Source organism: Mixophyes fleayi, chromosome 10 (assembly GCF_038048845.1).
Source record: "Mixophyes fleayi isolate aMixFle1 chromosome 10, aMixFle1.hap1, whole genome shotgun sequence".
Classification (NCBI taxonomy): domain Eukaryota; kingdom Metazoa; phylum Chordata; class Amphibia; order Anura; family Limnodynastidae; genus Mixophyes; species Mixophyes fleayi.
Window position 1 is genome coordinate 97,337,977 of NC_134411.1, and position 23,196 is coordinate 97,361,172.

General features: G+C 38.1%; 1 protein-coding gene across 5 annotated transcripts in view; it reads left to right on the forward strand.

Annotated features, from left to right (window-relative positions):
• Positions 1 to 23,196, forward strand: part of ZNF536 (zinc finger protein 536) — a 403,907-nt gene that overhangs the window by 309,910 nt on the left and 70,801 nt on the right. The window contains exon 8 of one of the 5 annotated variants that reach the window (XM_075189238.1): positions 13,134 to 13,174. The exons of the other annotated variants lie outside the window; for them this stretch is intronic. Coding sequence (XP_075045339.1) covers positions 13,134 to 13,147 — 14 coding nt within the window. The 3' untranslated portion in view covers positions 13,148 to 13,174. The remainder of the gene's footprint in view (positions 1 to 13,133; positions 13,175 to 23,196) is intronic. 5 annotated transcript variants of the gene reach the window in all.

The following is a 23,196-nucleotide window of genomic DNA, read 5'->3' on the forward strand; positions in this document are numbered from 1 at the left end:
ACGTGTAGTGGGCTACAGCAATATTCATGAGAACACCGGAAATGGCCTGCTATTAATAAAAGAGTATTGTGAATGGCACAGGGTTGATCGTGGTACTGATAGATACAATGGAGAACATTGGCCTTGTGATTGTGTCTTTCAGGCTCATACACAAAGTGTCCTGCCAGGGCTGCTTGTTAAGCCCACTGTGGACATAAAGATGACTTGCATTTCATAGAGCTCCACCAGGAGATGACCACTAACAGAAGATGACCTTCAACAGGAGATTACACCAACCAGAAGATGACCTCTAGCAGGAGATGACCTCTAGCAGGAGATGATCTCTACCAGGAGATGATGACTTGTAGCAGGAGATGACCTTCATCAGGAGTTGATCTCCACCAAGATGACCTCAACCAGGTGATGTCCTGCACCAGGAAATGATCTCTTCCAGGAGATTACCTCTACCAGGAGAAGACCTCCACCAGGAGATGACCGCTAACAGAAGATGACCTCCACCAAGATGACATCAACCAGGTGATGTCCTCCACCAGGAAATTACCTCTACCAGAAGATTACCCCAACCAGGAGATGACCTCTAGCAGGAGATGATCTCTACCAGGAGATTACCTCTACCAGGAGATGACCTGTAGCAGGAGATGACCTTCATCAAGAGATGACCTCCACCAAGATGATCTCAACCAGGAGAGGACCTCTAGCAGCAGAAAACCTCAACCAGGATATGACATCAACGAGGAGAGGACCTCTAGCAGGAGAAAACCTCAACCAGGAGATGACCTCCACCAGGAGATGATCTGTAGCAGGAGATTACGTCTACCAGGAGATGACCTATACCCAGAGATGACTTCCACCAGGAGATTAGCCCTACCAGGAGTTGATCTCTAGCAGTAGATGACTTCCACCAGTAGATGACCTCTCTTGGAGCATCGTAGCTGTAGCAATCATTTTAGATAACTTGGTGGAAGAACTTGAGCACACTATGAGGCAATAGATTCTTCCTAAGTGGACACCATGGAATCCAGATCGATAGACAACATTTTCCCTAACTTGTTCCTTTTAGAACACTGGGATTGGTGGGCGAGTTATATTTTCCCACCAACTCGCATTCTATAATGATCCAAAGCCACATACAGCCCACTGACCCCCCCAGAAGAACAGCCCACTCTAATGTCTTGGCCTCAGCCAAAGTTTGTACTTACACAGAATGCAGCCCCAACACTGTTTTACAATTCTTGACTTCATCTTTCAACTCCACTAAATGCAGCAAAGTATCATATTATTAAAAAAAAATGACATTTAGCTCTTTGCAGTGATACTTCTTGATAATTTTTGTTAAAGATACAGCTTTTGAGTGCAAGACTTTCGCAGCACTAATACTACATGAATACAATATTTTAGTCCTATCCTTTACAAAAGAAAATATATTGCACACAGGCAAATTATAAGACAAATATAGTGCTGAGAGCTCTTAAAACACATTCAACTGATGCATATCGGCGCTACATATGCCGCTGTGGCTGCCAGCAATTCGTTTTTCTGATCAAGCATAGTTTAAGGAAGCCTTAAGGCTAAACAGATGAGTCTATGTGGGTAATAGCATAGTTATGTGTTCAGGGAATACAACTGCTAGGTGAGGAAGACAAGAATAAAGACGGAATGGGAAATTACGGCGGCACAACGTGACATTTATCACTCCGACTTGGTGCATTTCTTGAAAATAAGCAAGATAATTAAAACCAAATTTATTTTGGTAATAGAGAGATGACAAAAAGGCAACGAGTAACCTTGAAATTAATTCACATTGAACCAGGCATCATAAACAAAAGATTTCCACTTGTGTTTTCAGAAGCTCAAATTACATACGAGCAGCGACAATAAATGTACGGTTAGAGAGAGAGAAATACTTGCCGGTAACAGCATTGTCAAAACTAATTATTGTTTTAGAGTTGGTTCTATTGATAAGCCGAGATGAGTTAATTGGCTGTATTTCTAAATGAGGAATATGTTGGTATCATATTTGATTTATGTAGCGTGATCTTCACCCAGATTACTTATTTGAATTGACCAGGATTTGTCACTTAGAGTCCACAAGCTAACCAAAAATAAAACATTGATTCAAAATCCCCAATGTTTATATTTTTTGCAGTTGGGGCAGAACCATGTCCCCTCTGCCAGAGGTTGGACCAGTGCTTCCGAAGTGCTAGACCCCCCCCCCTCCGCCTTCAATGCCGCGTGCACCTACCATTGGTGTGCATGGAACTGAAGGGGCACCCATCAGCAGGGTACACCTCCAAACTGTCCTGGAATTGGGGCAAAAGTCTTGATTCCAGGAAGGTGGAACAGACGCTCTGGCTGACCCTAGAGAGCAACGTGATGCTTTAAGAAAATCTCCAGGAATCTGGAGAACGTGAGATGAAGCTGGACGCCTCTCAACTCGTTGTTGACGGGATAGTCCCGAAGCACGGCCCTCAAAAGTGGCAGGGCTTACACAACTATGGGCAGGGTTTGTTCACAAATGGCTGTTTGGGGCAGATTGTGGGTGTAGTTTGGGCTAATTTTTCCCTTATTGTGTATGTATCAATGTTGGGGGTATGTAGCCAGGCAGTTGTGTATCCAGAGATACAGAACGCTAGATACTATAGGGGGTGGGGGTGCAGGGGGTCTTTGGAGTACAGGTACCTCCTTCATTATCTCTGTCCTCTCGACATCCTATTCTCTGGCAGATGTGCACCGAGCACATCTGAGAAATGAAATGAGGGTTACATAGACCATAGCTCAGTAAAACTATTTAAGTGAAGGGGGTTGTGCACTATGGGCTGATGCACAGTGGGACGTACTCCCGTTTGCATAGCTCGTATTGCATATAATTGTTCGGCACTTACCCAGAAAGTGGGCACGTGCATATGCACCTATGCAGTCATAACGTGATTCTGGCATTACCCCTGCATGGCCCTAGAGAGGTGATATGGGTGGAGGAAGAGGAGGTCTACCGTTGGCCAAGTACACTAAAGATGTCTTTACACAAATACGTCTCATGCAAGAAACGCCCCTGTACTCCTATTAGGGATGTATCTTTTGCACCTCCTTAGAGCTGGTACAAATACTCGATGATGAGGAGGAGTTGTCGTAAGCAAGGTGCATCCGCTGGAGATGTCTACAGCTCTGCATGTTGGAGGAAATACGTTATTTGTCCGTGTTTGCGACACAAAGTTTGCTCAGGACACTAAATCCAGCCCGTATTCGCTTTTAGGTCCTAAATGAGGTAAAACAAGGTAATATTTTCCATCTTGTTCTGTTAATTTGGATTTATCAGGAAATTTAATTATAATAAAACAGGTATTGTGCGATAAACATGGACCAATATTTATAGACGTGGAGGAACTTTGGGAGCATAAAGCTTCCCCCCCAATATGGATATCTAGGTTATATAAATGTCCAACATCTTACTGTCTGAACCTTTGAATATATGTCTTCATTTTACAAGATATTTTGTCATGTTGGATAAACTTAATTTTCAATAAGTGGCCCTTGCTAGAAAAGCGCAAGGTGGTTATACTCCTAGTGCCCCATATGTTGCAGAGGTATTAATATTACACAGCGCAGTACAGGGAGATTATTAGTACACAGTCAACAACACCTGGGTATTCATTAGAGATATAAAGGCATTTACTCAGTCTAATCATTCCCTTAAATCTGCTGTGTGAACTGAGAGTGTTGCGTCTGGGTTTAACTGTTGTTTGTTTCGATATTACCTAAAGCCGAGGTTCTATAGCGAGGTCACATGCGCGGTCCCGCTGCTGTCTGTGTCCCAGACTACATGCATGGCTGGACATTCTGAATGGACCTGTTTGTGATGACCCCTGGGGAGACTTGACAACATTCCCATAACTGGGGGGGGATCGGGATCATAGCAATACACTGTTAACCCCTTCAGAGTTAGATAGATAGATAGATATTAGACAGATAGATAGATAGATAGTATGAGATAGATAGATAGATAGATAGATAGATAGATAGATAGATAGATATTAGACAGATAGATAGATAGATAGATAGATAGATAGATAGATAGATAGATAGATAGATAGATAGATAGATATGAGATAGATGATAGATATTAGACAGATAGATAGATATGAGATAGATAGATAGATAGATAGATAGATAGATAGATAGATAGATAGATAGATAGATAGATAGATAGATATGGGATAGATAAATAGATATTAGACAGATAGATAGATATGAGATAGATAGACAGATCGATAGATAGATATGACATAGATAGATAGATAGATAGATAGATAGATAGATAGATAGATAGATAGATAATTAGACAGATAGATAGATAGATAGATAGATAGATAGATAGATATGAGATAGATAGATGATAGATAGATATTAGATAGATAGATATAAATGAGATAGATAAATAGATATTAGCTAGATAGATAGATAGATATGACATAGATAAATAGATATTAGATAGATATGAGATAGATAGATAGATAGATAGATAGATAGATAGATAGATAGATAGATAGATAGATAGATAGATAGATATTAGATAGAAAGATGTGAGATAAATAGATAATAGATAGATATAAGATTGATTGATAGATATATATGAGATAGATAGATAGATAGATATTAGATAGATAGATAGATAGATAGATAGATGGATAGATAGATAGATAGATAGATAGATAGATAGATAGATAGATAGATAGATAGATATGTACATATTGTGGCTGTGAGATATTTAGAAAATTGTCATATTTGTTGAAATAATGTTAAATTGTCTAGGAAAAATACAATGAATAAATATAAATAAGAAATATGTTGTCACAACATGCATAACATTTCAATAAATATATATAGATAGATAAACCTATTTATCTCTCTCTGCTGTTTCACTCCAGTTATGTAAACTTGCTGGAATTTATACTTTGGAGATCAGTTTCCATTTCCAATATGACTTGAACAGGAAATCAATGCATTTGTAGAATGTTCTTGTTTGAGCTGCCGATGTCCTGCCTGTTACATTAACACCGTGGGCTTATACAGCTCTACAGAACCGTCTCCACCACCCTTTTCATTTGTGACATTTAGACGTGAACAAAGCACTACCCCTTATTAGGCCTCAATATTCGCCACTGTTGTGCTTTTAATCCTTCCTGACCTTTAATTAAAACATTACAGCTGCTCTGAGAGATTGCCACCGTCGTACAACCACTGCCGACTATTGTAGGGGCTAGCTGGTAATGCCGTGTCTACCAGGGGCAAACCTATTCTGCACACTGATAAACCCCCTCAGATGATTAGACCGAAATAATACAGCAACATTAAAAAGACTAACAGGTTCGGCAGGTGGGGGGTGCAGGAACAAGGCTAGCACAGGTGCCCAATTGGCTGGCACAACACTCAACCAACTCACATTGGTTGCCATGGTGGCAGGAAAACGAACAGCTGGCACAGTAGGAAAATATGACAGCACCGTGTTCTGAAAGAGAAACAGATCATGATGGAGAACGAGATTTGAAAATTATATTTTGTCTCGCTAATTCCTAGGAATAAAAGGTGGATACTGTTTGTCTATCAAGTAAGACAAAGCGTTGGAAAGGGTAAACGGTTGTTTACAAACACACATATATATGCATATGCTGTAAACCACGGCTGAGGCGGTGTATTAATAATCATTTGTCGAGTACATATTGTGGAGAATGCACCGTTTTGCTGGTAACCTCACTCGAAAAAAAGATAAGAGCTCGACTGAATTTCAATATTGGTAATTAATGTTCAATTAAGGTGCAGATTTTTAATTAAGGAAAAAGGCTAAGAATTATGGGAAGCCAGCGTGTTAGACAAAAGGAACGGTGGGAATTTAGGAGAAGGGGGGATTTGCAGGGAAGCTGGTCTTCAGTTGTGTGTTTGATTTGATAAGCGGTGGGAAAGCCGAAGAGTTTCCCCGAATGTTATTCTGATAAAGCTGATCAAGTCTGATCAATTCCACCTTTTCCATTCATGCCTCAGTCATGTCCCTAGTTTCTAGTTAATAGACAGACTGTATATGAACATTGGTCAGTACACAAACAGGCTGCATTGGGCATACAGGTACATTTGGAATGCCCAATCGGACGTTGCAGTGTGCGCTCAAGTTACTGCATATTGGCTACGAGCATATGCCCAGTCACCTCCCCATTCCACCCATGAAATTCTAGGCTGTAGTAAGGGACCTTTGCGCTCAAAGATTAAATGGAAGTTACTGCGTTCACTGGCGTATAGTCTGGTTCTGGGCATGTGCAGAACGATTTTATGTAAAATACGGCACGTGTAGCGTTCACGTTTCTTATTAAATCAGGCCCTCTATGCCTTAGCAGCATATAATTCAGGGCATTGAACAACCATGTTTAAGTTATTTATATTACAGAGCAATACTTATCTACTTCTTATACAGCAGCAACAGACATCTTCGTCAACTGTCAGCGTCTAGTTTCCTGTCTTCTATACATTTCATTAAAAACTTTGTTAATAATTTAACAATGCCAACTACAGTACATACTGCACAGTGTTCTTTAATATAGTAACCTATAGTACAATAGTTTTAGTAAGTATATGAATAAACATTATTCTAACATACTAACTAAACAACTGCTTATCATGTTAGTCCCATCCAAGCTTAGGTCTTGGTGGTGGTTTTGTTAGAACATCAGGTATCATCTTACAGGCAGTATCACCATATACAAACACAGTCACATCATGTTCCACAAGGTCACGTAGTTATTGGTGTCTGACATAAATATGTTTTGCTCTTGCATTGATCGTCTCACAATTTGCAAGCTTGGTGCACCCTGGGTTGTCTTCATACATCACTCTTGGCTGAGCTGTTGGCTACTTTAAATGACCTAACAAATGACGTGCTTTCTGTAAGAGCACGAGACTAAGGTATCTGCTAAGTTGAACAAGTAACCATTGTAGTTTACCAGTTCAATCTGCATCCAAACCACTTGCTAGTTTATGGTCATCTTCTGCTGATATCTTCATGTTGATGTCTTGAGTTTGTTTAATACACTTCATGACTGCATTCCAAGCTGTTTGGCAAAGGCTTAGTCACACATCTACAGAGAATTCCCATTGTGGTTGCAATACCTGGACATGAAGTTGATGCCACTGTTTTTTTGTATCTCACGTCATTTGGCAGAAGATCAAGTTGTCCTTCCAATGTCAGGTAGGTTTTAACCTTCGGTGGTGATGCACCTTTAGTTTTTGTCATCCCAATTTTATTGAGGATTGTGCTGATTCTGATTTTAATCTTGCCTTAGATCTGTGAACTTTGCCTTCAAAGTCACGGTTTGACTTAAGAACCCATTTGCATCCAGTTGCATATTTACCTTGGAGTAACATTGTTTCCAGGTCTGGAACTGGTTGAGAGATTTCATATCATAGCTTTAGGACACTTTTCCTGCTCATTGGTTCCCCTTCCACTATTCAGGCACAGGTTGAGGTTATGTTTGAACCATGAAGGACAATTTTTTGGCTGGAATGCTTTTGTCTTATGTTGTGGAACTTCTAACTGAAGATAGAAATGGTATGACCCTCTCGCTGACTTACTGAACTATGTCACTTTGCTAATTTTTTTTGTGTTTCTGATTGAACTTATAGCTCAGGATAAACTAGTATTTTGTGAGATTTGAGTGTGACAGATTCCTCGTCAGTAACCATGCCTCTGCTAAAACCTCCTCTTTTACTCTCAATCTCAATTTAGCCTAGTGGAATTCCTATCTTTGTACAGTTTTCTTCGGGAACATGTACATAGGCTTTGCTTCCAAATATTCCAATATGCTGTAGCTCAGTCTTTTTACTCTTCCACTGTTAATATTCAGTTTACTTACTAGATAAACTGATTGATTTCTTTTAGAGACAACAGACTGTCCTGATTGCTTCACCCCAATATGTTTCTGGCATATCTATGTCAAGCATACGTTGTACATTTTTGCAGAGCATACGGGTCTTTCACTCTGCCGTACCGCCATGTTCAGGAGTTGTATGACTCTGTGGTCTGGAACACAATTCTGTTCTTTTTCAAGATGACTTGTGTCTTACCGCTTGGTATTCAGTCCCATTATCTGCACGTCGTATCATTGGCATCCTGCCATTAAGCATATGAATAAACATGATTCTAACACTATGATTAGAGAGATGCTCATTGTGCTTTAAGTCTCTCTGCTCTGAACAGAGCTGGAAGCCCCCAGTCACATTGAGGTTCTAGGAGAAGGCGGTGGCTTCTGGGACCGTGTCAGATGAGACCTGCTCCCCAACCTGACTGGCGTCACGGTCGGGGATAGAAGCCCGTGCCGAGGACTAATGTAACACCCTGTTCCTGCTGTGACTTCCTGTTGTTATGACACTGTCTTGAAGAATACACATTTATTTATTTCAAACTCTCCCCGCCCCCCAAAAAATTGCACCCCTAGAAAACTGCCGCACTATAGACACGCCCCTGGGCACCCCTCCTCTAAAAGAAAATAAACCAATGACTGCTTCTCTAAAGTAGGCAGAAAAGAAGGTACGTTACAGGTCCTTGTCAATTCTGTTTTCTGGCCATGATGTCATGTGAACTCGACACCACAAATATCTTCTATCTAGAAGCCAGTAATGTTCCTACCAAAACAATGTTGCAGCTGAATTCATACACAATGATGGCTTTGGTAATGTCTTTGTAAGTGCTCAGTGTAATTCCTCTTGTTTGAAACTGTAACCAAATTATCTGCTGTATCTTTGGAATGAATGGATACAATTGTGGCAGTTTCTTGCCCAGCACAGATGTGTAATGTAGGCAGCATTCTAGAGCAAATCGGTGCGTATTAGTTGGGTGTTTGCTGAATAAACACATTCATTCAGCTTCACTTCTCTTATAGAAAAATTGCTTTCAAAGGGGGACACTTCGGAAAATCCGGCGCACTGCAAAAAGATGCTGTAATCCATATCATATTTTGTCAGTTTTCTAGTATAGTATAGAAAATGCTCTGGGTTACAATACCTTTTTGGAATAAAACGGAGACCTAAGTCAATATGCAGGATTATTAAAAACTAGCTGCGCCAAAAATTTAAATATAACCTTTTACCTACCGGTGCTTAGTGGTTTCGACAATTCGGTGGGACCCCTGATGCATCTAAAAGTCCGATCAGGATCCCCCCCCCCGCTCTGGTCTTTTTTCATGGTTGACAAAATCCCTCCCCTATGAACTTTCCATTTGCCAGATTTAGGTCACAAAATTTCACCCAAAAATAAACTAACATTTTTAAGAGGATCCAAAAGTATTTATGCAATGGTGTCTAAGCTTCTTAGAATTAAAGATATTTTGGAGTAAACTTATATGGAAGAGCATTGTTTCATATCCAAATGAATGTTGTTCCACGTGAGCTGCAGACTGGGCTACCTAGTGAATCTGTTCAGGAAGGAACCAAGTCTCGCAATCCATAGGGGGCGCTTAGGAGAAACCTAATCAACTTAATAATTAAACCTATTTTATTTTTGGATTTATCCCACTTAGAGGGCCTGATCCAAGTCCAGCTGCAAATTTCATGCAAGTTGTGTTATAAAAAAACGATTCCGTAACTTGAGCAAAGTTCCAGCCGTTTTCCAATTGAAGTGGATCTCAGTCCAATTGAAGCGGATCTCAAGATGTGTTTTGACTTTAAGCTGGGTGTAAGTCCGCTCTGCCTAACCGTTACTAGCCGTATGTAGACAGACAGAGCAGCCGGCAGTGTACGTACAAGCATATGTACAATATAAGGTTGCATAAGAACGCATACAAAAAAAAATATTTTATGAAATAAATGATCAACTCTTAACACTGTAATCATTAATAAAAATGTAAAAGGGTCACGGTGGGTCAGTACTTGGCATGATTTGGGCAGCATGGTGGCTAAGTGGTTAGCACTTCTGCCTTACAGCACTGGGGTCATGAGTTCAATTCCCGACCATGGCCTTATCTGTGAGGAGTTTGTATCTTCTCCCCGTGTTTGCGTGGGTTTCCTCCGGGTGCTCCGTTTTCCTCCCACACTCCTAAAAAACATACTGGTAGGTTAATTGGCTGCTAACAAAAAAATCGTCCCTAGTCTGTGCGTGTGTGTTAGGAAATTTAGACTGTAAGCCCCACTGGGCCAGGGACTGATGTGAGTGAGTTCTCTGGACAGCGCTGCTGAATTAGTAGCACTATATAAATAAATGGTGATGATGATGATGATTTAAGGGCAAGCAGTGGGCATTTATGTTGGCGTGACTAGGAACTTGTGAAATACCTGATGCACTTGTGTCTTATGACTCGACGATGGCACTTGTCCTATAAGTGGCAGGCGGCATATCGGTTCAGGCTACCCACTGACTGCCAGCACTGAATACAGCAAGTTCACTTGTACTGCAAACTTTTCCATGGAGCTGAGAGTGAAGAGTTTTATCATGATAAGGTTTGTTTAGTTGCAACTTGCTGTAGCAGAATTAAGCAGAAATCCCTCTAGATCAGTTGCAGAGAAGAAAAAAAATCACTATTACCGAGAGTTATGGAATTCTAATGGAAACTCTGTGCAACCTTTTTTTTTTAAGCATATTAATATTTTTTGGCAGGAGCTGAATTGAATTATAATTCTTACATGGAAGTGGTACTGATGACAGAAACATATTTTTCGGTGCAGAGCACCCACTGAATCACAGGATGATCGTTAACCTTTCGCTTGCTGGACTCAAGTGTACAGAAGCCTGAAAGCCACTAGAATGTTAAAAGTTAAAAAAGTACAAAAAAAGCGCTCACGTCAATTAAAAGAAAAAAAAATGATTTTAATTATAGAAACATATGAATATTTATGTTTTAGGTATAAGATCGGTTCGAGAGCCGTTTAGTATACACTTCAGCATTTATTAATCATTTATTAAACAGTTCAAGAGTAATTTATTAAGTACCACTATTAAGCAGAAATGATGTAATTGCTCCTGTTTGTCTGCAGTATCCAATCAACTGACTATTTGTACACTAGCAGGTGACAGCCTGTGGAAGCGGAAATTGCACACAGATGATTTTGGGGTTTTGCTTAGTAATTGGCCTTTTTTTTTAATGTGCTATGAGACCAGATCACAGAGAAGTAGAGAAGTCATTAAATTAAATTATTCTCACCTGTTAAAAGTTTTTTACATTTTTTTCCCCCTCATGAAATACATTTATCAGGTTGCTATTAATATCTACTGTACATAAAATGCATTATTACAGTTGCTCCTCATTGCAAAAACATGTTCTAGCTGCATACGTGTCCGTCATCACTATCCCTCGGTACTTACACCCGGCCTGTAGATGATACAAGTGATATGGCTGAAAAACACGTACCTGCGAGATGCACAAAGCTTGAATGAGGCGCTGCTCCTTGCGCTCGAGCTTGGCACGCCCTTATCGTACATTGACTACGTGTATACGCCCCGTCCCCTGCCCGTTCCATCCCCATAATCTCGTAGGGTCTTGGAAGTGCCCTTTGCTTTCGAAAATGAATCAGATGTTCCTGCATTCACTAGCGCATAGTCCGTTTGGGGGCACGCGCTGTGGGATTTTATGCAATATACGGCACGTTTCGGGCATTTAGGTTCCTTAATGAATCAGACCCAGTGAGATCTTGGATCTGAGCTCAACAATACCGGCGTAAAACTGGCTTGTTCATAGCATTAGAAACTGTATGAGACGTGTAGCAAAAACAAAAGATATTAAAATTATTATTCATGTCTCAGTGAAACTGTTGTGCCAGACAATGAAAATATTTAGTGTTAATGTGTGTAGGTTTTCTAATAAGAATGCAAGCGGAATTTTCTCAGCTTCAATTGAGGTTTCAGATTGCGAATGGTTTTAAAGATGATATTTCTGAAACTTTTATACTTGGGGTTATTATATATTGTATACAGTACACAGGTCAAAGGACTCCAAGGGGGCTCCTTACATCCACTTTATTTTACAATAGGACGTACATTATTCCTTATAATACACAAGTTTCATCTTGGAAAAGTCGTAGTTTGCTGCGGGGGTGTGGCTGGAGGGGACTGGGGGCGGAGCTATGGTGCACACTTATGGTAATGAGATTCACCATTACTATGCTCTATGTCTGCCTCTCCCGACAATCCTCTGTGCCAACTGAGCCTACTTGTGTGTGCAAAATAATTCTTAAACGGAATCCCAAGTATAGATATCTTTATACATCTTTATTTTGACCCCACGTTCTGCAATACTATGGTGCAATATTGGCCAATTGGCTCTAAATCGCAGCTCTATATAGTGTCCCAAAACAACCCCCCGTGCCTCATAAAAACTAGAAATGGATCCGATTATTATCATGCATGCTGGTAAGCGCAGCACAGTGGCACAGTTGTGAGTATTGCTGCCTCACACCGCTGAGCTCTTGGGTTTCATTCCGACCTGGGACCCTATCTGTGTGGAGTTTGTATGTTGTCCCTGTGTTTGCGTGGGTTTCCTCCGGGTACTCCGGTTTCCTCCCACACTCCAAATAAACTTACTGGTAGGTTTATTGGCTTCTGGCAAAATGGACCCCAATAATTGTGTGTGTGTGTGTGTGTGTGGTGGGGAATTAGACTGTAAGCTCCTCTGGCGTAGGGACTGATGTGAACATCAAAATATCCTCTGTACAGCTCCGCAAAAGCGATAATAATAACATTGCTCAGCATTCAGGCCAAGCAGCCGTATAATATAACACAGATTAACGCTATAACTAAGAATACACATTGCTGTGAAACAATGTACATATCTAACAGTTATTCCACTCATCCGAACACTTAATGTTGTGATTTACTGTTATCTATACTGTTTCCTCTCCTCTACTGTGTAATGTACAGATATGACCTGTGCTATCAGACACGCGATACTCTGTCACATGTTGTGGTGTTACACTCCAAACTCTGTCACGTGTTACGTTGTTACAATATGTTATCACAGGTCATGTCTGCCATCTAAACATGCAATTCTCTTAGTGTAAATATTAACACGTCACCAGTCCCATGTATATAATATTGTGCACCTTATAATGAATGATACAGTATGTCTTTCTCATCTACAATGTGGTAACTGGTTTTATCTTACTGACAGATGGTTCTCAGTGACTGATATTCAAGAGAAAATACGAACAGGTATTTTAATTTACACCCTTTTCATAAACCCTCTGTTTAACGCTTCCCATGGCTTTCACTAATTACTGAACAAAATACAAAGAAATATTTGTCCCTCTCCTTTGCCCACTTTATATACAACTATATATATTTTACATTTATACATAATATAGCAATATATATATATATAGAGAGAGAGAGAGAGAGAGAGAGAGAGAGAGAGAGATGTGTGTGTATGTGTAAATAAATATATATATATATATATATATATATATATATATATATATATATATATATATATATATATATATATTTATGCAGTATAGATATATTACTATCTTTCACTTTTTACAACATAAAATAATATGTATTTTTGGCAATCATCATTGATCTACACTTTCCAAACACCGAAACACCCTGTGCTTCTTCTCTGACTGTCTCTCTTTAACCCCTTAATAAAGCTTTGGGCATTGAGCGTTCTCTTCCATAGATGAATTGTTAACTAACCCTCTACTGCTGTCTTTCATCGTAATGCACTGATATTGGTTTGTTGCTGTTTATTCTATTCTGTTGTGTTTGGCTGAGTCTTAAATGATAATAATGCTCTTGTTTATATACTATTTTGGCCTTTCTTAAACATGAAGAAAGTAGATTTTCCTTTGGAACAAATGCAGGGATTTTAAAGTAAAAAGCAAATGTATTTGTGAGAGATTAAGGGATATCTTCAGAACAGGTCTATAGATTTCGGAGGCAACCTGTGACAATACAGTATTATTGCATGCTGGGACTTGTAGTTCCAAATCAGCTGAATAGCCACATGTTACCTCCAGGTGGTTTAGTAGAATAATCAAATATGTATCTGTCAAAAACCTCTTTGATAAAATCTCTAAAGGGTACTGTTCCTTCATGAACCTTGGGGGTCATCAGTATATAGCACAATGCACCCCTACTGTATATTTAAGGATATTAGAACCCACTTGGGAGATACCTGATCATATATATGCTGGAGGCATTTGGGGGGTAACTAAGTGACAGTTTCTAGAAGATATATTTCCATTGACAGAGAATAAATATCGTCAGTCTTCACATATCAGACTTCTCATTTTATACGATTACACTTTGTTTTGCATCATTTAACGGATGATTTTGTCTTGTATCAATATCCCTCAGACCGTCCTAATTAAGGGACAGTTTAGTGAAACCATTGGTGGATCAGTTGGTCGTTGGTTAAATAATTTCTATTTAGAATATTTTATAGGTAGTTTTTGGTATTCCAGTGTATCAGACAAAAATGTTCAATAATAATAATGACAGTTGTGTTTTCGTGTACGTCATCTGTGTAAGTCACATGTACAATAACTGTACGTCATCGACAACGCAAAAACCTTCCCGCCAAGTGTTAATACATGACCGGCATTTAACCCCTTTATAACCAGAAGCCGTTTGCACCTTTACGATCGGGAAAACCATTTTTCTGTCGCATTGGCCTCGTTGGGTGGGGGTGGGGAATCTTTCCTAGGTCTACAGTATAGATCTACACACAAGAGATATAGGACTTTTCTTTGGTTTAAATATATCTGTATTTTTAGAGCATTAGATATAATTAGAAAAAAATACACTTTTGTTGAATGATTTCCTAAGTTACTTTTACACAGCTAGCAGGACTGGGAGAAAGCTATCCCGACATTATAGCACCTTTCTCAAGGTCTGAAGTAGTTTTAGGGGCAGAAGCCCAGGTATGAAATAGGGCAGCACGGTGGCTCAGTGGTTAGCACTTCTGCCTTGTAGCACTGGGATCATGAGTTCAATTCCTGACCATGGCTTTATCTGTGTGGAGTTTGTATGCTCTTCCCCTGTTTGCGTGGGTTTCCTCCGGGGGCTCCGGACTCCTAAAACATACTAGTAGGTTAATTGGCTTCTATAAAAATTGACCCTAGTCTCTCTCTCTCTGTTTTTTTGTGTGTATATTGGGGAATTTAGATTGTAAACTCCAATGGGGCAGAGACTGATGGGAATTAGTTCTCTGTACAGCGCAGTGGCGCTATATAAATAAATGATGATGATGATGATTCTAATCCACTGATATACAGTATATCTTATTTTTTACTATAGACCTCAAGTAGTCACCTTAGACTCTAAATAAGCCTCACCTATTTGCAGTACTAAGATCCGATGCATCTTGTATCTAACACTAATTAGTACAGCAGTTTATATTAGCTTCATTCTTCATGGACCAATTAGTAATTGTGATTAGTAATGCTTTGCATGGACGGACAGATTCAGGTTTCCTACGCAGATAACATGGCATTAATACACGGGAATCCCTATGACGCCATGACAATGTACATAGCATTTTGCTTTGCAATTAACACACAATGGTCACTTTAAATGTAATGAGTAATGATCATGGAACCAGGAACCTGGTCCATCCAGCAGGAACCTGCGCCAGTATCAGCATTAGCTCGCACTGTGTATATACGACACTGGACCGGCCCACAGTGTTTGTACTGCGGAGGGGCGTGAAGGAACTCCCTAACATTTGTTTCATTTATGTCCTCCTATTGATTATGTAATTGTATGTATTAATATATTATATAATACAGTGTTTTGCAACTTATTGTTACTTTTTTTAGTCTCTCCTGGTAAGAATTAAAAAAAAGGGGGGGGGGAGACACTTATTTCTAACCTATCTACTTGTGAGCTGGGAAGTTTCAGCTGACATTTATCAAAGGAATCTCAACTGTGACCTGCCCTCCTTTGCCCATTAACTACAATATAGCTTGGCAGGCAGCCATAGCTACTGTATTTTTTTTATTTCTTATTTAACTTTGTTGCAACAAAGTTGCAGAACTCTGCAATACAGGAAAGGAGAAACACAAAACATAGTTACCTTTTACTGCTGCAGAGAAGTTAAGTTTCAATGTTTTTTTTTCTTTCAACCAGACAAATGAAAAGCTGTTTGCATATTGTCTTATTACCAATAGGGACATGTGAATGAAAGTGGGGGGAAAAAAATGAGTGGGCTTCGTTTGTCAGGGGAGATTTTGATTTCTGCTGGTTCGCAAAGCATTCTGGGAATTAGGGTTCAACAACAGCTGGAGCCAAAGGTGGCGTAAGCCTGCTGTTGTGGAATAATATGACATTCAGATGGCGCAGTAAAGACGGCATGCCAAGCGACACTCAGGTGCAGGATAAGAGTCCCCCAACTAGAGTCATTTGCAGCCTCTCTTCCAGCCAGCCTGCAGCAGCTGAGCTCAGACACACACACCCCACACAGTTTAATGATTCTTTTACCCTGCAGTGGTCATAATTAAGTCCTTGTTATGCTGTGTCTTCTATAGCACTTATGATTTACTTTCCATTTCACTTACTAAGTCAGAAAGTCTTTATGCTCCTGTTTAAATTTAGTGCCTGGGATTCAAAAGCATAAATGTGTATCGGAGTAAAATAAATGTGAGGCGCTTTATCCATTTGCGTGAAGAGTATTTATGGAATTGAGAATATTAAGTGGGGGGATGATTTAATTGTAACCAACGCAGGTAACGCAGTCAGTCGATTAACCCTCTCCGACCCGCCAGTGGTAATATCCTCAAGAACCGATTGCAATTCGAACAGTGAAATGCATATATTTGATTGTCTGAGGTGCAATTTCAGTTACTTTATTGCAATATATATATATATGTATATAATCAGCTTACCGTCCCCTCCTTAGTACCCTCAATATTTGTCAAACAATTACTGAACATCACCTGTTTAACCCTCCAAGGAAGGGTGGGAGGTTGTCTGCATTTTTCTATCTGCTTTTAGTTAGTCACTTCCTCTCTTTCCTGTATTTTCTTCATTAAGCCAGTGGCTGTAGTATGCAAAGTATACATTTATGTGGGGGACGAGATAATCATGGCATCATAGGGATGCCCTACCAGAGAATATGTGTGTGTGTGTATGTATATATATATATATATATATGTGTGTGTGTGTGTGTGTGTGTGTATATATATATATATATATATGTGTGTGTGTGTGTGTATATATATATATATATATATGTGTGTGTGTGTGTGTGTGTGTATATATATATATATATAAATATATATATATATATATATATATATATATATATATATATATATATATATATATACATTTTTGGTAGAATTATCCTGTTTTTTGCTGTTTGCAATAGTGGGTCCGATAAATGGTCACGGAGGATAGGAGCCTAGTTGTGTAGATATTAATTGGAAGTCGAATTAATTGAAATTGGGATTTTTAGCACATTATGTATCACATCCTTTTCAATGGTAACAGATATATTTAATACATTGACAAACTCCGTCAAAGACATTTCAACTACGTTTGTCAGAATCTTAAAAATAGACATAGAAGACAAATATATAAACTCTCCCACACACACACACACACACACACATATATATATATATATATATAATACTTTTATTGCAGAATAGTCACAAGTTCCATATCCTGCATTGTTCACCAGTAATGCTAGGTCTGTTGTTGCTTTCTTCAGACAAAATAGACCAACAAGTTGTATTTATAACTATCCACGATCTTTAGATTACGCTCTTTTGGCATTTTCCATCCAGTACATACGTTCATTCTGTACTAAATATTTTTAAATAGTTTTGCAAATTGTCTGACTGTGTTTTGTGAATATTCACCTAATAGTCTTACAGTCTCCTGTGTCACAGAAATGATCTGTACAGTTTGGTGGACTCACATAACACTAGAGCCGGTGATGCCATTAGGTGAACCTAGGCTGTTTCCTAGGGCACCAATGGTTAGGGGGCATCTTAACCACTGAAAGAGTGACATAATCTTACTCCTCCAGTGATTGTAATGCTCTCGCGGTATACCTACAGGGGGCGCTGTACGCTGACATGAAGGATATGAGAAACTGTTGGCTACTGCTCCTCTAAGTACGTGATACCCTTGGAGTGTGGCGCTGGGCTGTAATTGTCACTACCAAGCGTGAGGTGATGAGAACGCCACCCACCCCCCGCTTGCCAAGGGGGGGGGGGTAAGGGCACCAGATCCAAGGATCTGCACCAGGCTTGGTTTTCACTGCAAGATGTTAGCTGACTTTCTATGCTTTGTTAGTGGAAGATGGGGATGAAATACTATTTAAAGATTTTGCATTTCATAATCAGTGTAGGATAGAAATCTATCTATCTATCTATCTATCTGTCTGTCTGTCTGTCTGTCTGTCTGTCTATCTATCTATCTATCTATCTATCTATCTATCTCATATCTATCTATCTATCTATCTATCTATCTATCTATCTATCTATCTATCTATCTCATATCTATCTATCTATCTGTCTGTCTGTATATCTATCTATCTATCTATTTATCTATCTATCTATTTATCTGTCTATCTTCTATCTATCTATCTATCTCATATCTATCTATCTATCTATCTATCTATCTATCTATCTATCTGTCTGTCTGTCTGTCCGTCTATCTATCTATCTATTTATCTATCTATCTCATATCTATCTATCTATCTATCTCTCTATCTATCTCATATCTATCTATCTATCTATACATCTATTTATTTATCTATCTTACTCATATCTATCTATCTATTTATCTATCTATCTATTTATCTATCTATCTATCTATCTCATATCTATCTATCGATATATCTATTTATCTATCTATCTATCTATACATATCCTATCTATCTATCTATCTATGTATCCATCTATCAATCTATCTATCTCATATCTATCTATATATCTATCTATCTATCTCATATCTATCTATCTGTCTATTTATCTGTCCGTCCGTCTGTCTGTCTATCTATATATCTCATATCTATCTATCTATCTATCTATCTATCTATCTATCTATATATCTGTTTCACATCTATACTTCTTATATCTGTCTATCTCATGTCTATCTATCTATCTATCTATCTATCTATCTATCTATCTATCTCTATCTATCTATCTATATATCTATCTCATATCTATCTTTCTCATATCTATCTATCTATCTATCTATCTATCTCATATCTATCTATCTGTCTATTTATCTGTCCATCCGTCTGTCTGTCTATCTATATATCTATCTCATATCTATCTTTCTCATATCCATCTATCTGTCTATTTCATGTCTATCTATCTATATATCTATCTCATATCTATATATCTGTCTATTTATCTGTCTGTCTGTTTGTCTGTCTATCTATATATCTCATATCTATCTATCTATCAATCTATCTATCTATCTATCTATCTATCTATCTATCTCATATCTATCTATCTATCTATCTATCTATCTATCTATCTCATATCTATCTATCTATCTATCTATCTATCTATCTATCTCATATCTATCTTTCTCATATCTGTCTATCTCATGTCTATCTATCTATCTGTCTTTTTATCTCATGTCTATCTCTGTCTATTGATCTATCTATCTATCTATCTATCTATCTATCTATCTATCTATCTATCTATCTGTCTATTTATCTGTCCATCCGTCTGTCTGTCTATCTATATATACCTCATATCTATCTATCTAACTATCTCATATCTATCTATCTATCTATCTATCTATCTATCTATCTATCTATCTATCTCATATCTATCTATCTGTCTATTTATCTCATGTCATATCTATATATCTATCTATCTATCTCATATCTATCTATCTGTCTATTTATCTCATGTCATATCTATCTATCTATCTATCTATCTATCTATCTATCTATCCGTCCGTCTATCTATATTTCTCATTATCTATCTATCTATCTATCTATCTATCTATCTATCTATCTATCTATCTAATGTCTGTCGGTTTATCTATCTATTTATCTATCTATCTATCTATCTATCTATCTATCTATCTATCTATCTATCCGTCCGTCTGTCTATCTATATTTCTCATTATCTATCTATCTATCTATCTATCTATCTATCTATCTATCTATCTTATGTCTGTCGGTTTATCTATCTATCTATCTATCTATCTATCTATCTATCTATCCGTCCGTCTGTTTATCTATATTTCTCATTATCTATCTATCTTATGTCTGTCGGTTTATCTATCTATTTATCTATCTATCTATCTATCTTATGTCTGTCGGTTTATCTATCTATTTATCTATCTATCTATCTATCTATCTATCTATCTATCTATCTATCTATCTATCCGTCCGTCTGTCTATCTATATTTCTCATTATCTATCTATCTTATGTCTGTCGGGTTATTTATCTATCTATCTATCTATCTATCTATCTATCTTATGTCTGTCTGTTTATTTATCTATCTGTCTGTCCTTCTTGCTGCTGCATACATACTTTATGTCGGCCATACGCCTGTGTGGTTATAAGTACAGACACATTATCATACTTAGACAGATAAGTACACAGGATGATTTTCTTATTTCATAATGCACTTACAATGCACAGACCACAGGTGTTTGCTAATAATTAGTGGCGGGTTCATAAAGTATGTCATTACCTAAACTTAAAACATGAAAGCCGCTGTGTCTGCAGGAAAACCAATGGAACACGGGCTCTAGATTATCCGATATCCCTTAACTTAATCACATGGCTCTTAAGAGAAAGACACAAACAGCTGGGCCCCCTAATATGCGTGCGATATGATACATTGTATAGTTGTTTGTTTCAGGAAGGAAAAAAACATTTCTAGAGCATTATCGTAACAATTATTATTTCTTAGTGGTAAGTAAATTGCCTTATGACATTTTAAAAGTAAATTTAATGGAATGGATGCACTTCAATGTGGATCAGTATTTCTTTTTGTTCTTTATTAATGTTTGTCTGTACAGACAAAATAAAATGGTATAATAAGATTCTGCATGTTATCTAATTATTCCCATTGCCTGAATGAGGTTTTTTTAAAAAAAAAAATATGAGATCAATATGGGAGACAGTGCGTAATGTTTAGGCTTGGTGCTGTTTTTCGGAGATTATTTTACAGATCATCATCTAACCAATGTATTTTGCATCCTCTGAATATTTGCCTTAATTGCATTAATGATAAAGACAAAGAAACGGTGGGTGACAGACTTTTATTTTGAGAGTAAAATGATATGGATAACTGAGCATCAACTGACCAGAAATTATTTGCTTCTGTCTGTTAGACACGTAATGGAGTCATTTAACTAGTCAAATTAGGATCTGTAGAAATGCACCATGCTTCATTACTGGGTTCGAATGGGCACCATTTTACATTGACGTCAAAAATTATCTCATAGCAAATGAATGTTTTCATTGTACTTGGGAAGACAAAGCTGTGCAACTCTACCGCCACCTAGAGGCCAGGGACTGTCTGTGTCGCTTAAACCTCTGGTAACTTCAGACATTAGCTTAAATAAAATACAATGCACAAAGAATAAGATATAGTGAAGATTATATTATCCAAGAGAGGACTTGTTTATGCATATTATTATAATTGTTATCATTCACGGTACAGCATCCTATTCATAAGTTTTTTTTAAATAATTCAAGTAAATTCATTAATATGGTAAATAAATTAGTGCATAGCATTTGTAGCATAAGAAAGTCACAATCCTTGCCATGTAATAGCCATGTCTGGTTGGCTCAGTGATAAAGCTACTGGTCTGACGCTGGGATTTAAACTGTTGGATCTGTCAAGCAGCTAAACAAATACAGGACAACAGCTAGCTACAAAGAACACAGGAGACAGAATGACTGACATCCAAATAAAAAAAATAGGGCTTTAAATGACAGCTAAATCTAAACCACAGTGGCTCAGTAGTTAGCATTGCTGTCTCACAAAATATACTGTTAGGTTAATTTACTGCTGACAAAAATGGACCCATGTGTGTGTGTGTGTGTGTGTGTATGTGTGTGTGAAACATTTGCACAATCCCTGGAATTAAATATATTCCACTTATTCACAATTTCTTCACTTCTATTCTAACATGTTCCTGAAAATGTTACATATGTGGCTTTAACAACTCTTTTATGTAAGTAACCGTTATGTAATAACTCTGTTAAGACTGTGTGATATTATATTATATTTTTAGTTTTATCTTAAGCACATAAACTCCACCCAAAAAGAAAAAAAAATGGTTTTGTGTGGAGTTCAAAGCAGTAAGATAGACAATACAAATGCATGGCTGTTTGTGATAAACAAAAAGGACTTTTAGTAATTAACTTTTTTATCCACATAACTGCTCCGGAGATCAGATAACCTCATACGTCCCAACTGTCCCGTTTTAGTGGGACAGTCCCGAAATTAGGGGTCTGATTCGCTGTCCCCCGGGGTGGGAATGTTGGGGAAAGGGAGATAGCTGTTTGGCGTCCTTTTTTATTCTGAAATAGAAATTCATGGTAACTTTAGTTATTTTGCATCTTAAGGAGCCCATACATACTTTTCTATATGCAAGTTATGAAGCAATTTCTGGGCTTGCTGTACTGTCTGCCTGTATGTGCTCCAAAAACAGGCCCTGCCCACTTGTGTCACATGGCTCATGTGACAGTGTTCCGTGATAGAATGTGGAGGTAAGAGACTGATAGGAGGACCAACACTTGCAGGTGGCAGAAAGGAAAAAACAAGCTCTAATAATTGCCTGTTGTATTCTCCCTTTCCAGGTCTAGTGTTTCCTTGTGATGGACATGAATATTAAATGTATATATCTAAATGGAAAATATTCTGATTCTGAAAATAAGTTACTTTTGCGACATCCTCTTAAAGGAACTTCCAGATATTTCAGTATCCTTCAACGCCGCAGAGCCGTGATAATCAAGGCCCAAAAAAATTGTGTTTTTCTCCTGTCAATTGACAAGTGAGACTTTTGCAGAATACTCCAGATTTACCAAGCGTCAAACGAGCAGTCAGGCTGCATAGTTGGAGGGGGAGTGGAGTGTTTTGTAGAAAATAATATTTTTAATAGAATTTGAAGTGATCGGTGCCATTTCAGGAGTGAAAGGTTAGACTGAGATTGTTATTGTCAGATAAATGATGTATCAAATAATGCAAGTAAATAATGTTATAATAAATAAACTGTCTATTCTTTTCTT